Raw genomic sequence first — 17,018 nt, 5'->3', positions numbered from 1 at the left:
GCCATGCCCACTGTCACCGCCCCTCTCCATCAGAGTACCGACAGGCCTGGCCATGCCCACTGTCACCGCCCCTCTCCATCAGAGTACTGACAAGCCTAGCCATGCTCACTGTCACTGCCCCTCTCCATCAGAGTACTGACAAGCCTAGCCATGCTCACTGTCACTGCCCCTCTCCATCAGAGTACTGACAGCCCTAGCCATGCCCACTGTCATTGCCCTTCTCCATTAGAGCAGTTGTAGATTACAAAATTAATGTGTAAAAATTAGTAGTGTTTCTATACACCAATAAACTAGGTGAAAAATAAATCTGAAAGGCAATACACCTTACAATAGCCACTAAATAAAAAAATAAAATGGAATGCCTAAAAATAAATTGAGATGAGTAAAAGACTAAAAAATACTGATGTAAGAAATTGAAGAAGATGCAATGACATGGTAAGACAGCTCATGGTCATAGATCAGAAGAATATTGTTATAATGACCAATCTACAGAATCGGGGCAATCCTACCAAAATACCAATGACATTCTTCACAGAAATAGAAAAAAGCCCACAATTAGTACAGAACCCAAAACAGAGTCTGAATAGCAAAAGCAATCTGAGCATAAAGAAAAAGCTAGAAGCATCACACTACCTAATCTCAAAATACACTACCAAAGCTCTAAGAACTAAAATAGCATGATCCTAGTATAAAAACAGAAACACAGACAAATAGAACAAAATAAAGAACCCAGAAATAAATTCATGTATTTACAGCCAACTGATTTTTGATAAACTCCAAGAATATATATTAAGGAAAGGATAACTTCTTCAATAAATGTCGTTTATTGTGTTCAGTTGGGAAACTGGATAAACATATGCAGAAGAATTAAACTATACCCCTATTTTCCACCATATACATAAATCAACTTAAATGGATAAAAGACTTAAATGTAAGAGTTAAAACTATAAAACATAAGGGAAATACTGTAGCACAATGATATAGGTGAAAATTTTATTGATAAGGCTGTAACAGCATAGGCAATGTAAGAAATAAACAAATGGACTATATTTAATTCAAAGTTTCTGCACAGCAAAAGAAACTATCAACAGAGTAAAGAGACAGCCTTTGAATGGGAGAAAATACAGGGTGCTCATAAAGTTTATGTGCAATTTAAAATAGTTTATATCTTAAAACAGTTAAAATAGTTTACTATTTTAAACTACACACAAACATTAGGGACACCCTATATTTGCAAACTATTCATCCAACAAAGGACTAATAACCAGAATATACAAAAAACTCAAACAATTCAACAACAAAAAACAAATCATCCAATTAAAAAGTTGATTCTGAATAGACATTTCTCAAAAGACATATAAATATCCAATGAACACATAAAAAAACATGCAACATCCCTAATAATCAGGGAATTGCACATCAAAACCCACAAGACATCATTTTAACATAGTGGAAATAGCTACTTCACAAAAGTCAAAAAATAACAAACTCTGGCAAGGATGCAGAGGAAAGGAAACATCTATACAATATTGGTGGGAATATAAACTAGTGAAATCTCTGTGGAAAACAGTATGGAGATTTCTCAAAAAACTAAAAGAGGAAGCCCATGTGATCCAGCCATCCCACGATGGGGTATTTATCTAAAGTAAAAGAAATCAGTAAAACAAAAAGACATCTGCACCCTCATGTTTACTGCAGCACAATTTACAATAGCAAAGGCCTAAAATCAAGCTGTGTCTACCAATAGATGGACGGATAAAGAAATTGTGGTATACAAACACAATGGAATGTCTTTCAGCCATAAAAAAGAATAATATTATGTCACTTGTAGCAACACGGATGCCACTGGAGGTCATTATGTTAAGTGAAGCCAAGCACACAAAGATAAATATCGCATGTTCTCACTCATACATGAGAGCTAAGAAAGTTAATTGCATAGAGGGAATAAAATGACAGATACCAATGGCTGGGGAGTTGGGTTTGGTAAAAAGATTGGTTAATGGGTACAAACATACAATTGGACAGAAGGAGTAAGTTCTAATGTTCGCTAACAGAGCTCAGAGACTACAGTTTACTATATATTTATTATATATTTCAAAACAGCTAGAAGAGAGGACTTGAAGTATCCCCAACACACAGAACAAATACTCGAGGTGATGGATACTTCAAATACCCTGACTTGATCATTACACATTCGATGCAGGTAACAAAATATCACACGAACCTCATATATATGTGTAAATATTATGTACCAATAAAAAATTTAAAAATAAAGTCATGAAACTTAAATAAAAAGCATCACAGAAAAGCTTAACAGATCAAGATATATTTGATGACTTTAAATGCCAGGTTTAAACGCTTTTTACTCATTGCATTAAATGAGAGAGAAAATGGAATGAGAAAATCCAGTGACCCTTTTCCACTTTTTAGTCTCATTGACTACACAAAGGACTCCAAGGTCACTCTTTTTTACAGTAGCCATGACTTGGTTTTGTTTGTTCAGCACTCGCCTTTCATTTTAGAGACTGCCTCACATATGACACTGGCATGCTGCCATTCAAAATGCCTTAGTTACTGTATGGGTGGGCACTTGACCCTAACTATTATGGTACCCATCCCACTGCCCATGAATAATCCAAAGATTGGACAAAAGGACAATTTTTTCTATGAATTTGGTTTTGGTCACTAAAAAAAATCAGAAGATTTGGGAGATAATTATGGCAAAATGGGAATGTACCCAATAGTTACTGTGCACCCAACATAGAGGACAGGTATCAAGCTTGGTTCTTATGTATGAATTTTATCTAGTACATAAAATTCATGTCCACGTACAACTGCCATGGACCCAAGTAAGCTGCTATTCAGTAAGTTTAAGTAATTTTCCAAAGCACTGTGGAGACTCTAAATCAGGAAATTAACTGTTCTAAAAGCATATGTAATTAGTGGCTCAATACGCATGAAAGTAAATCGTTAATCAGAAAGGATAAAGGTAATCATTTCAATTAAGATGGAGCCTCGTTTATCTCCTTTTTTTTTTTTTTTTGAGATGGACCCTCAAGCTGTCCCCCTGGGCAGAGTGCCGTGGCATCACAGCTCACAGCAACCTCCAACTCCTGGGCTCAAGCGAGTCTCCTGCCTCAGCCTCCCAAGTAGCTGGGACCACAGGTGACCGCCACAACGCCCGGCTATTTTTTGGTTGCAGCCATCATTGTTGTTTTGGCGGGTCCGGGCTGGGGATTCGAACCCGCCACCTTAGGTGTACGTGGCTGGCGCCTTAGCCGGTTGAGCCACAGGTGCCGAGCCCGTTTATCTCCTTAACAAGCTAGAATGTTAGGGGAAATGTTCTCTGACAACTTAGAATCCAGAAGCTGGTATTCTGGGGTCACATTTAAGTTAAAGCTCTGTAAGTAGATAAAGACAGGGAAAAAAACTGTTCAGAATGTTAAGCGGAGTGACATGAAATGTTGACTTTATATAATAAAATGAAATTTTACTTTTAAAGGTTATTATAAAGTATAATCCTGGAGGTTGTGCTTAATTAATAATAGGAATTTTCTATTTCCAAAAATGCCTTCAGGTGAAAAAGACTCTTAAAGGCAGTACCATAATCTATCAAAACCACATAAACATCAGCTGGTAAAGAAAAGGAATAATTATTGAATCAAAAAAATAAAAACCATTATTATAATCTTGTAGGCAAAATAAAGAGGGAATTGAGACTATCTTCCAAGTCTTTCAATACAGTGCATTATTATTTACACCATATATATGCTACAGGCAACATGGCATTGTGATTTATATAACCCTTGTTTCCTATATCAAGATAAAATAGTTGAAAAATATTAAATAGTATGCCAATACTACGTACCTGCAAATGACTTTGTCTTTTTAATAATTCCTTTCTCTTACTGTTACTAATGGCAGAATACATATGTAAAAAGGTCATATATCGGCTTGGCGTAGCACCATGTGCTTTACAAGACTCGTGGATTAATAAAAATGATTTTAGAAAATCAGGATCAACTAGAAAAAGATAGAAAATAAAAATGAGTTAATACATGCATGATTAACAAATATTTTTAACTATAGTTATTATATTCTCGATATTTCTACTCCATAGCATTATAAATAGGAAATATCATCTTTGCTGAAAGATGCCCAGGCATTCGTAGACATCTACCATGTTTCCCTGAAAATAAGACCTACCCCCCAAATAAGCCCGACCAGGATTGCTATGCATTTGTTAAATATAAGCCCTACCCTGATAATAAGACCTAGTGATGCAGCGTATCTGCATAGCCACGCCATGCATTTCTGCACAGAGAGGAAGACATCCCCCGAAAATAAGCCCTAGTGTGTCTTCTTGAGAAAAAATAAATATGACAGTGTCTTATTTTCGGGGAAACACAGTATTCACAGCTCTCATCTTCCTTGTGAATTTTGGATTATCTAGTTTCAGCAATCTCTCTTCTTTCTGTTATACACTTCCCATGAACAGTTCTATTGCTGTAAGAAAGATATATAGACACATTGTCACAACATACAAATAAATTGGAACTACATGACACATGTACAGTAACAAAAGTGAGCTCAATAAAAGCTGCTTACATAGAAAAGAAATAACAAACGAAATAACATGTATCCACTTCCATTTGATACAGGGAGAAAAAGGACTTCAGAGGACAAAAAGTTAAGAATAAGTTCACACTAGATTCAATATATCCATGATCATACACACTATCTTCCTCTCTCTGACTCAGTTTTCCTCTGTACTTCCTATGCTTCATGTGAATGAAATTAGCCTCTAATGAATTTCCTACACCAGAAACAAGCCAGAAACATCCTTGACTCCTCCTTCTTGCATGCCACAACCATTACATGATCAATTAAGATTACCTCTTAATATCCCCCAAGTCTGGTCCTTCCTCTCCATTTTCACTACCTCTTCCTTGACTCAGGCCTTCAAAATGTCTCTCTTAGATTACTGCAACAGACTTTTAAAGTAGTCTAATTGCTTTCAGATTCTCCCTGTATCAATCTGTTTTCCAATAACTGAAGAAAGAGATGAACCAAGAGATTTCTGTTTCTAAAACACGTCTAAATAACATTATGTAACCCACAAGTTAGAATCCAAACTCAACATAACATGGAAGGCTCTCCATTACCTGAAACTGCTAACCTTTTCCTCTTCATCTAGCACTCTATTTATTTATATACATTTTAGGTTATTTATAGTCTCACAAAAATGTGTGTTTCAATCCTTTCCCATTCTCTGATCAGAATGCCATTGCCAAGCTGCCTTTGAAGAAAATGTCTATTTCTTACAATAGACAATAGAAGTTTCGCTATCCAGCATACTTCATATAAACTTTTACTATCACTTATCTTTCTGTAGTAGAGCTTAATGTTTATATTTAACATAATTCATGCTATCACTACAGTTTGAGCTACTTAAATCATCACTAAGTACCTAACATATAACAATCTCAATAAATACCTGATGATTAGATAAATGAATGAATAAGCTATGGTATAAAGAAAAATAAAGAACACATTAAAAAATTAACTTAAAGTTGGATAAAATGATGAGAATATTATAGTTACAAAAATTTTATGTCTGTATTCAAAGAATATCACGAAAGCTTTTCATAGAGACATTGAGTTCTGCAACACCCCTAAGTAATCAGCTAATGTGGAAGTTTAGACTACTAGCCAAACTCTAAACAATGGAAGTAGGCCCTTCAAATCACCTGGTTCAGAAAAATAATTTTTAAATTTCTTAAATTCAAGCAGTAGATCTTCTTTGGGTTCTATATTAAATGATAGAAACATTAAAAATAATAATGTTTTCAAAAGTTAGTTTGTATCAGAAGAAATCAAATTTTGTCACAATTTAGCATTACTCAAACTCATCACCACCATGAATCATTAATGGATCTATCACATTAGAAAAATGGCAATTATTTCATAGATTAAAAATCAAATAACATTGAATTCCTTAAAATACTACCTGAACTTTTTTTCTTTTCTTCTTTTCTTTTTTTGTCATTATATTTTTCTTCACCACCCATTTCACTGAATAACATTTCAGGTATCTAAAACATGAAAAGCATTTCTTTAAAACTCAAATCAATGTGAAAAGTTCAAGTAAATCCAATAGCAGAGATTAAAAACCTTTAACAAAAAAGATAGTATAAATTGCATTATTCTTCAATATTCTTTCCAGACTAAGAGAAAAAAATACTATGTCAATCTTTAGAAGACATTGTTTCATAGACAATACTTTGACATATACCAACAAATAACTAATTACAAGTTAATGGAATTTGGATTAAAGCTCTAATATTTCATTTGGAAATGACTAGGCTGTACAAAATGAAGGCAATTAGAATTTGTATTGAATTAGAAAATAACCATAATGGCACTTATATGTCATATAATAATAAAAATAAAATGTTTGACATCAAACAATAAAATGCTTTCATAGTCCAGTATAAAAGCAAAGATTCTGGGGCAGCACCTGTGGCTTAAAGGAGTAGGGCACCGGCCCCATATACTGGAAGTGGCGGGTTCAAACCTGGCCCCGGCCAAAAACTACAAAAAAAAAAAAAAAACTAAAAAAAATAATAAAAGTAAAGATTCTTGCTTTCTCAAATAAGAAATAAATAAAACTAAATTAAAATAGTTTCATAATTAATAATTTCATAATTGATAACTCTCAAATATTATATCCTTGAACCACTGGGTCTGCATGCAGGTGGGGCAGTGTCCTCCTGCACTCCTTTGCTATTTCAAGACCATCCTCACTAGACTCCCCAAACTTAAATCCTAAATTATCAGACTATAGCAATTTCTAACCCTTCTTGTTGCAGGTACCTACCAGTCCAACCATGTCTTTCCTCTACAAATACCTTTAGTTGTTGGCTCACTGTCACTCTCTCCAATACAATTCCTGTCTTATTTTCTTAATGATTTCAATACCCATTATAGATAATCCTTCTAAGATCCTAGCTAGCCTCTCAATTCTATAGACTGTTTCCTTATGTTATCCACCACAGCTTTTATCAGCCACACACCCCACAGCCATATCCTGAGACCTTGTCATTGGTGAAATCCTTCCGTAATCTGACTTTGGAACATCCTACTCTTCCTCTCCTATACTCATCTCCCCAGTTTCCTTCTTAATCAATTAATCCTAAAACTCTACTAATCTACTAAATCATCTACCTTTTCACTGTCATTCATCACCTTCCTATCCTAATTTGCCATCTTACCAACTTAAATTCCAAGGCAAATAACAGTAATTACATTCTTATAAATATTCTCAACTCCCTTGCCTTCATTATTTTGACATACTCAAGCAGCAAAGCCTCAGTGCTGGTTAAATCCATGTTATCACCGACTCTAGGTCTACACCCATAAATGCACATATGGCTTGAGAAAAAGGATACACTGTGTTGACTGGCCTTAGCTGAACTTCATGACCACCAATCTCAAGTGAAGCAATGCTACCTAGCTTACATCCTCCATTCGCCCAACACTTTCACTCTTACAAATGACTATTTCCCACATTTTGTAGTATCTCTTCAAACCTTCAAAACCTCCTCTCAACTGATAATTTTACTGCCTTTTTCACTGACACAATAGAAACAATTAGAAGAGAATATCTAAAACTTTCCAGTAACACACTGCCCCCTACCTAGACCTGTATCCCTCTACTTGTCTTTTCTTCCTATTATTATGGATGATTAATAATAAATGGGCTGACCCATTTTCCAGGGAAAAGCCAATACTCGATTCTTCCACTTGTGCACTAGGCTGATCTCCTGTCCACTACTCAATGATATCACGATAGATATTATTTGCTTCTCCACCAAATCAATCCCAATAGCATATGAACATGCTATAGTTTGTCTCCTAAAAAAATAAAACTATTTTTTACCACCACTTCCTCTAATTGCTGATCTATTTCTCTCTTCCCCCTTAAATAAAATTCCTCAAAAGAGCTGACCATATCACTGTTTTCAATCTCTTTGTTGTTGTTGTTGTCATTTTTTTTTGGGGGGGAGACATAGTCTCACTTTATCGCCCTTCATAGAGTGCTATGCTGTCACAGCTCACAGCAACCTCCAACTCCTGGGCTTGGGTGATTATTCTCTTGCCTCAGCCTCCCAAGTAGCTGGGACTACAGGCGCCAGCCACAATGCCCGACTATATTTTTGTTGCAATTTGGCTGGGGCCAGGTTTGAACTGCCACCCTCAGTATATGGGGCTGGCGCCCTGCACACTGAGCCACAGGCGCTGCCCATCATTGTTTTTTAGCTGGTGCAGGCCAGGTTTGAACCCACCATCCTCGGTGCATGTGGCTGGCCCCCTACCTACTGAGTTACAGGCACCACCACTGTTTCCAATCTTATTCTTTCTGAAACATACTCCAATATGGCCTTCCCACTATTAATCGCAACTGCTTTACCAAAATCACCAATGACCTCTGTGTTGCTAAATCCCATGATCAATTCCCAGTCCTCACCTACTTTCATGTGCCATAGTTTATCAGTCCTCTCTCCTTGGAAAAGCTATCTTCCCTTGGTTTCCAGAATATTATGCTCTCCTAGTTTTCTTCCTATTTCCCTAATAGCTCCTTCTCAATTCCTTTGATATGGTTCTTCCTCTTTATCTCTCCAACTTCTTAACGCTGAAGTGCCTTGGTGTTCAGTCCTTGGATCTCTAGTATCTTTTGTCGACATTCACTCCCTTGGTGACATCATTCAGTCTCACAGCTTTAAATACCACCCTATATGCTGGTAATTCTCCAATTTTTGCCTTTATGCCTGACCAACAAACTACAGACTCATATATCCAACTTTGCAACACAGATATCTGGCATCTCACATTTAATACATCTAAAAGTGAAGGCCTTATATTAGCCTCTGAATATGCTCTTTTTAGAGTCTCCCCATCTCTGTTGATGGTCATTTTATCTTTCAGTTGCTCAAGCCAAAATAGTGGAAGTATCCTGGACTCCATGCTTTTTCTTATACCTTATTACAATCTGTCAGCAAATCCTGTTGTTTCTAGCACAAACTGTATCCAGAATCCACCCCCTTCTCACCTCCTCACCACTATCTCCTTAACCCAGGCCAGCCTTTTCTCTCACCTGGATTATTGCTGTAGTTTATAATTGCTTCTACCTTTGCCTGCTATAGTCTACCTTTAACCCAGAAACCAGAGTAATCACATTAAAATCCAAGTCAGAACATTTTTGCACAAAACCCTCCAAAAGTAAATAAGTTCTCAGGAAAAGCTAAAATCCTTATCCACGTAATGGCTTTCAAAGCCCCACCCTAACTGGTCTCCTCTCCCTTCATTTCCAGCTACTTTCCCCTCATTACTCTGCTCTAGGCAAAGTGGCCTCTTGTTGATTCTCAAAATCCTCAGGCATGCTCTTTTTTTAAATAATTAATTATTTTGTATTAAATCATTACTTTGTACATTGATGCATTTATGGGGTCCAAGGTACTAAGCTGTCCCCTCAGATATGCCCAAGAAGAAAAAAATTGTAAGTCTGCCAAACTCCAGGAGGGCAGAGATTTTGGTCTATTTTGTTTAATCTTGACATATCTCCAACATATAAAACAGGGGCACATTTTAAGCACCCAATATTACTGTTTAATGAATGCCTTCTATTCATGTGGCCTCCATCTTCTCTCTCCTTTATCTACTTACTGAAACCTAACTAAAATATGATCTCATACGTAAGATCTTACCTTTTATCTCAAATCATACTCCTTACTATGAATTATAACAAGCATCAATCTGTATTTGTATTATAAGAATAAAAGTGATTAAGAATATGAATACCATTCAAAGAACAATGTTGACAATTATTATTTATTCAACTGAGGTAAAACAAGAGGCTTCCAGTTAAGACAGAGCAGAGTTCACAGTTTAAACTCATCCTCCTCTAAACACACAGCATAGCAATGATAGATTTTTTAAACTGATATAAAAGTTTTTAAATTGTTAAAATTGTTGCTATGATTTTTTATTCTAGGCTGGCCTATAAAAAGCTAGTTAATTAAAGACATAAAATTTTAAAATTTAATTATTTCTGTAGTCTCTAATTAAGAACATAATCCTCAATTTTAAATTCTATACTCAACTAATCTACCATATAAGAGGAGGTGGCCAGCTACAGATATTCCACTACATTTCAGACATAAGGGAAATGTTCAGTGCCACAGTTAAAATATTATTATAACTAAGACCAAAGAAAAGGTATGAAAATAAGTAACTTCAAAAATAAAATGTACCTTTTTTTTCATTTTAGTATTTAAATGTTAAACTTACTTTCTTCATACTGCTATCAGACCAACTCTCCATCCACAACACCTGGCATTTCTTATGCAAAGCTGGATTACTCTCACAGTTTATTATGAAGTTTAAATTTGCAGAATCCATTATCAAGACAACATGCAAGTTCTGTTGAATTCCTAAAAAACAGAAAATTACAACCATGGGAAATTTAAAAAATAACAATAGAATCTGGAAATCTATATATGGTCTGGGTTTAGGAGATTAAAAATTTTCTGAAATGGAATAGTAGGAGCTGTTTGTTAAAAAGATAAGCAATAAAACAGTATTATGGTATGATTTTTATTTCATTAACAAATACTTTAAAAAATGTGTATTGTATGCCTGTTAAGAAAAAGATTCAAAAGGACATTTAGGAAGCATATGAGTGAAATAGTGTCTGTGTGACGTGGTCACTGCCTCATCTTTTACATATTTCAATTTTAGATTTCTACAGCGCACATAAAACTATTTCTGTGTTAATAAAAGCTTTTTCAGTTTTTTTTAAAAACTGTAAGTCTGGCACAATCTAAATCTTTCAATAGTTCCCTAAGATAAGAGGTAGTACTGGCACTAATTTTACAAAGGAAGCATAGTAAATATTCCAAAGACATTATCATACTTTCATCATTACCCTCTGCTGTAATCTGGCTAGAGCAGTGGTTCTCAACCTTCCTAATGCTGTGACCCTTTTATACAGTTCCTCATATTGTGGTGACCCCCAACCGTAAAATTATTTTTGTTGCTACTTCGTAATTTTACAGTTGGGAGTCACCACAACATGAGGAACTGTATGTATTAAAGGGTCACAGCAATAGAAAGGTTGAGAACCACTGGGCTAGAGTGTTTTTATTAGAAGCCAGCCTATAAGCTAGTTAAGTGTTACTTTCCTAAAGCGCCAGAAAAAAAACAAAAGTATAAATTACCAAATGGATCCAAAATTTAAGATACCTTTGCAATCTAATGAGAAAGTAAGGCAAATTAAATGGCATTTATTTCACACAAACCAGTGTTTGAATTGATTAAGGAGCTCGATGTCACTTACTATACGTGAAGTAATTGAATACTGGTCCAAAAAAACCATCCTGTGAAGCTTCATCTTTAAGCGGCAACAGCAAAGGTTCTAATTCTTCAAGAGTATAGAGTCCAGGAACTTCACCTATAGAAAAAGATACCATGTTTCTTTTTTTAATCGTAGCTCCATTACACTAATTCAAAACATTTCAATAGATGATGCTTTCCTATTTTTGTATTAAAAATATGCTCTTATTCAATCTTCCTTTCAAATCCTATTCCCTCTATATGACTCACAAATCTCTATCCATAGCCCCTTCATTTGATAAATTCAAACTCCTAGGCAAGCCGGAAGATAGCTCATAATCTAGCCATCTATCTTTTTTACAGGTTGTTTTCCCATACCCTCAAAGACCTGGTGTTTAGCTCAACTAAATTCTTTATGCTCCATAAATATAACAAAACATTTTCTCTTCCTGAAATATATACCTATGATCCTCGTTGCCCCTTATCTTACTGCCCAATAAATTGCTGTTTATCCTTTAAGATGCTACTTTGCTAGCTGCAATGCCTGTAAGCCTTTCCCAACTACCCATATGTTAAGTAAAGCACCCCTTCCTCTCTCACACATTGTCTGAAGCTACCACTGTCTAGCACTTATTTGATTTAAAATAATTAGTCACTTCTCTCTTCCGCACTATTAGAATCTAAATTCCCAAAGGACAAATATTTGATGACATTCAATATCTATCCCTAAATAATTTTTACCTAAGTACCTGGAACAAAAATATTTGTTAGATAAACGAATGAATGAATGAACAAATGAACTTGCACTAAAAATTATGAGATCTAGCACATGGCCTGGTACTATGTGAGAGAATAATGAAAGGCAACTCAAAATTGATTAAGAAGACAGACATTTGACAGAAGGCCTGGACCATGTCTTGTTTAGAACTATAAATCTAATATTTAAAACTTGGCTCTGCACAACAAGATTCTTAATTAAACCAATATATTTGCAATTGATAAGAAACTGTAAGAGTAAGTGAAAATTCCTTTGCTACACATCCATAATATCACAGTCACACAGGGCTCATCACAATCTGATCTCTAATTTTCTTAGGGTCGACTAAGAGGCACTAGACTACTCCCAATCCCCCCAAACTTGCATAATACGTACTCAACATATGCACACACAAATCTGTTTTATATTTCTCTCTTTAAATTTCAGCCAAACGAAGATACTTTTGATTCCCTAAATTTAGCAACAATTGCGACCTCCAGTTAAATGTAATGCTTGTTAGGGAATAAGAATTTGAAATAAAAAAAAGAAACAAAGGCCTACTGAATACTTCCGTGAAAAGAAACTGCCAAAATTTAACTTTACTTGTGATTTTTGCAGTTATATCTTGATAATAAAGAACAATTTATCTTAAAACAGCAATTATTAGGTTTCCTTTCACACACACACACAAAACCAGAACAACAACAAAAACAAAACCCCTATCTGGTCTATTAGTCAGCCAAAATGAACAAGGTCTCCATCTAGTGACAACTTAAGCAATATGCAGATATGTGTTTATTAAAAACAAAAAGATGTTGGTCTGTAAAATGGCCACACCCTAAATCAACTTTATACCACCATATTCACTAAGCCCTTACTCTCAACTCTTTAACAGAAATTGATCTACCACTTGCCTACTAGACAGTTCTAATCTGTATTTCTTACTTGGGTACTAACGTAGATACCACATATTAAAATTAAATCTTTTCTTTAACCAAAGCTGTTAAATTCTGAAGAAAAGACTATTTTACCTCAGAGCCTAGAATGATACAAAACCACTATTTGTTAAAAATTGAGTTGATTATGCGTTCCCATACAATAACTTTGTCCTCAAGTTCCCATAATTGAACCATCCATACAATTCAAGCCAGTTTTTTTTTTTTTGTTTGTTTGTTTTTTTTGCAGTTTTTGGCCAGGGCTGGGTTTGAACCCACCACCTCCGGCATATGGGGCTACCACCCTACTCCTTTGAGCCACAGGCGCCGCCCCTCAAGCCAGTTTTTAACAAAGTTTATTTTGTACACCTGACAAAATGCTTTTGCCCAGCTTTAAAACTGATGCTACTAACAGTGATTACTAATAACAAGATTCTAATAAACTTCACAAATTCTTCAGAAAAGGAAGAAATATGGAAAAGTGTAGGTGTCCTCGCCACGAAAACACCAAAGCTGTCAAGTGATACCACACACAACAGCAGAGTACACAATGGGCAAGGGAGGGAGCCGTGCAGGGAGAGAAGGCAAAGCCCAAGAGCTATTCAAGAATGAGAGGACGGTTCTTAACCCAGGTTGCAGAAAATCAGTTAAGGAGCCTTACTGGCTAAATGCTACCCTCACACAGAGTCCAGAGATCCTAATTTAGTGGGTTTAGGGTGGTAGAGAGAATTAATATGTAATTTTAATTTTTTTTTTATTCTCTAGGTGATACTAACAAACAGTTAGGGTTGAGAAACGCTAGGGAGCAGAAATCCACAGGGCTCGCTTGGTGGTGCACGGGTGGGGGGGAGCAGGGGAGAAAGAGACACCAATCAGTGGGCCAGAATCTAAGTGATGATTTTCAAACAATAAATATCTTAAAAACACAAAACAATGAATATTTCTACAATCCATAAAATTCTATGGATATACAAAGCTATGAATACACACTAGCCATGAATTTCTAGAAAGTATTTGGATTAATGTAGACATCTTTCAAACAATAAATATCTTAAAAACACAAAACAATGAATATTTCTACAATCCATAAAATTCTATAGATATACAAAGCTATGAATACACACTAGCCATGAATTTCTAGAAAGTATTTGGATTAATGTAGACATCTTTCAAACAATAAATATCTTAAAAACACAAAACAGTGAATATTTCTACAATCCATAAAATACTATAAATACACAAAGCTCACACACTAGTCATGAATTTGTAGAAAGTATTTGGATTAATGTAGACCTCTTTCAAATGATATTTTTCTATTATACAAATATATACTTAAAGTACTTATAAGTTCCTTTTTTCCTTAAAAATAATGTTGATTTCTATTTTTAAAAGATAAGAATACTTACTACTTGATTTGCCCTATTCAACTAAAGAAGCAGAATGTGCATTTTTCTAGGTTAATGAATACAGATATATTCCAGCTCTGTAAATATATCTGTATTCATTAACCCATATGAAGGCCATACCTGCAATTACAGATTATACTACTTATTTTCTTACATACTAGGTCTTTTATTTCTGTGGGTTAAATTTCTACAGCTAACAGAATGCTACATCACAGTGGATGGTATAATTTTTAATAAGTACTGTTTCATAACTTTTCCAAAAGTTCTAACAGATAACAATTTACCACAAGTGTATGAGAGGGCCAATTTTTCTGCATATTCATCACTATTCAATATTAACAGTAATTTTAATATAATTCCTCAATTCTTGGTTTTAAAGGCATAGTTTCTCAATTCTTCTACCATACTCATGTTTAACTTCCTATCACCTTAGTATAGGAACTATGCCAAAAGCTCTGTGAAACAAAGTTAATTTTACATGAGATAATTTTAATTGAATAATTTCTACATTACTATTTGTATTTTTTAAATAGAAACCATTCACTTGCCTGAGGACAAAAGACTGTTGATCATCTCCAAAAATGTAGGGTGCACAAACTGGTAATCCTCAAGAAGCAAAACCACCTGCTGTGCTTCAATGCCTGCAAGATGCAGCACCTACAAAACAGAACATTTAAAATTGGCTTTTGCACATTTTAAGTTAAGGTTTATGTATATATATATATTTTTTGAGACAGAGTCTCACTATGTCACCCTCAGTAGAGTGCCATGGTGTCATAACTCACAGCAACCTCAAACTCTTGGGCGTAAGTGATTCTCTTGTCTCCGCCTCTCGAGTAGCTGGGACTATAGGCACCCGCCACAATGCCCAGCTATTTTTTGGTTGTCATTGCTGTTTGGCAGGCCCAGGCTGGATTTGAACCTGCCAGCTCCAGTGCAAGGGAGTGCGACATTTTCTAATAATCATGTGAAAAATATTAATCAAAATTGAAATAAAAACTATGTTGTATGTCAGAAGAACTAAAGCTCTTGAAAGATATTTAGAATAATTAATGTGATTTTAAATCCAACCAAGTAAAAAAGAGTGAGCAACTCACATGTTTGAGATCATTTTTGAACTGCTTCAGTTCATATCCCCTGGAAATCTTTGGAGAAAACAGCACTGCACCATGCATATGGCTGACTAAGGAAGTGATGGTCCGACGACCTACGCCACTGCGTCCTGCTAACAGAAGGGAACCTCCGGGGAAACTCAGCACTCTGTCTATCCTAGACATATACTCCAGGACTTCTTGGAAAAGTAAGATATCTAAATTCTGGTTATCTCGTCCATAATGAATAAGACCCTTTAAAAAAATCACAAAGAATATTTTATAATTAATATAAGCCCTAATTACATAATAAAATGTTACTTATCTAGATTAAAATACTATATTTTGATATACTTAAGAAAATAAGTGACTACATGTCATCTCATACCCAAGATTTTATTTATTCAGTTATCCAGCTTTATTGGAACTGTCAAGGAAAAACTCACATAATGTCAAACAAGTTCAAAAGCCCATGAAAATCCGTTACTCTTGGACATTAATACAACTAATTAAAAACAGTATGAGATAGTAAATTATAAAAACTTTAAAATCTTTTGAACTTTATTAGTTGTTATGAATAATGCATATAAATGATGAACAAATCCCATAACTCTAAAAACCAAATACTTAAAAAATCTTGTGAATGCTTGCTCTATTTTTTTTTTGCAGTTTTTGGCTGGGGCTAGGTTTGAACCCACCACCTCCAGTATACAGGGCCGGCACCCCACTCCTGTGAGCCACAGGTGCTGCCCTGTGAATGCTTGTTCTTTTGCACTGTTTGGGAATGAATTGAAAGCCCACGTAGGTACCATGCTCCACTGGGGATGGTGTGATAGAGTACATGAAGGGAGAAACAACATTTAGGTGTCACATGCTTAACAACTTTAAATGTTCCCAAACTTTGCGGGTAGCTCCTGTGGCTCAAAGGAGTAGGGTGCTGGCCCCATATGCCAGAGGTAGCAGGTTCAAACCCAGCTCTGCCCAAAAACTGCAAAAAAAAAAAAAAAAAATTCCTAAACTTTGCAATATCCATTCAAGCAAATAAATCAGTTTATCAGACCATGCAAAAACTTTTTCTGATATAAAGTTCACACTAAATTAAATCTAAACATTAATTTGTATAGCAATCATATGAACACTGTTTCTTTTTCTTTAACTAAATATTTAAAAAGAAAAAAAAAAAGAAACTCTCTAGGACTACCAAAGCTTCAAGGACAGGCAGCATCAGTATCTTCTGGGACCCACTTAGAAATCTGGACCCTGGGTACATGTGAATCTTTCTAAATGTAGAATATAAATGTCTTAACACAGTAACTAAGAAAATGACATGAAGGTTATGTTAACCAGTTTGATGAAAATATTTCAGATTATATATAGAACCAGCACACTGTACCCCATGACTGCATTAATGTACACAGCTATGATTTTTTTTTTT

At 35.1% G+C, this 17,018-nt stretch overlaps 1 protein-coding gene across 1 annotated transcript in view; it reads right to left on the bottom strand.

Moving 5' to 3' along the window:
* DYNC2H1 (dynein cytoplasmic 2 heavy chain 1) overlaps window positions 1-17,018 on the bottom strand; it is a 267,699-nt gene that overhangs the window by 164,498 nt on the left and 86,183 nt on the right. Inside the window, exons 49-54 of the mRNA XM_023511235.1 lie at window positions 15,590-15,838; window positions 15,041-15,149; window positions 11,399-11,512; window positions 10,351-10,493; window positions 6,011-6,095; window positions 3,869-4,023 (exon numbers count right to left, since the gene is read on the bottom strand). Coding sequence (XP_023367003.1) covers window positions 3,869-4,023; window positions 6,011-6,095; window positions 10,351-10,493; window positions 11,399-11,512; window positions 15,041-15,149; window positions 15,590-15,838 — 855 coding nt within the window. The remainder of the gene's footprint in view (window positions 1-3,868; window positions 4,024-6,010; window positions 6,096-10,350; window positions 10,494-11,398; window positions 11,513-15,040; window positions 15,150-15,589; window positions 15,839-17,018) is intronic.

This window comes from Otolemur garnettii, unplaced genomic scaffold, assembly GCF_000181295.1.
Source record: "Otolemur garnettii isolate 467f Iridium unplaced genomic scaffold, OtoGar3 scaffold00001, whole genome shotgun sequence".
Classification (NCBI taxonomy): Eukaryota; Metazoa; Chordata; class Mammalia; order Primates; family Galagidae; genus Otolemur; species Otolemur garnettii.
The sequence above is the reverse complement of the archived record's forward strand: the minus strand, read 5'-3'. Positions and strand labels throughout refer to the sequence as shown.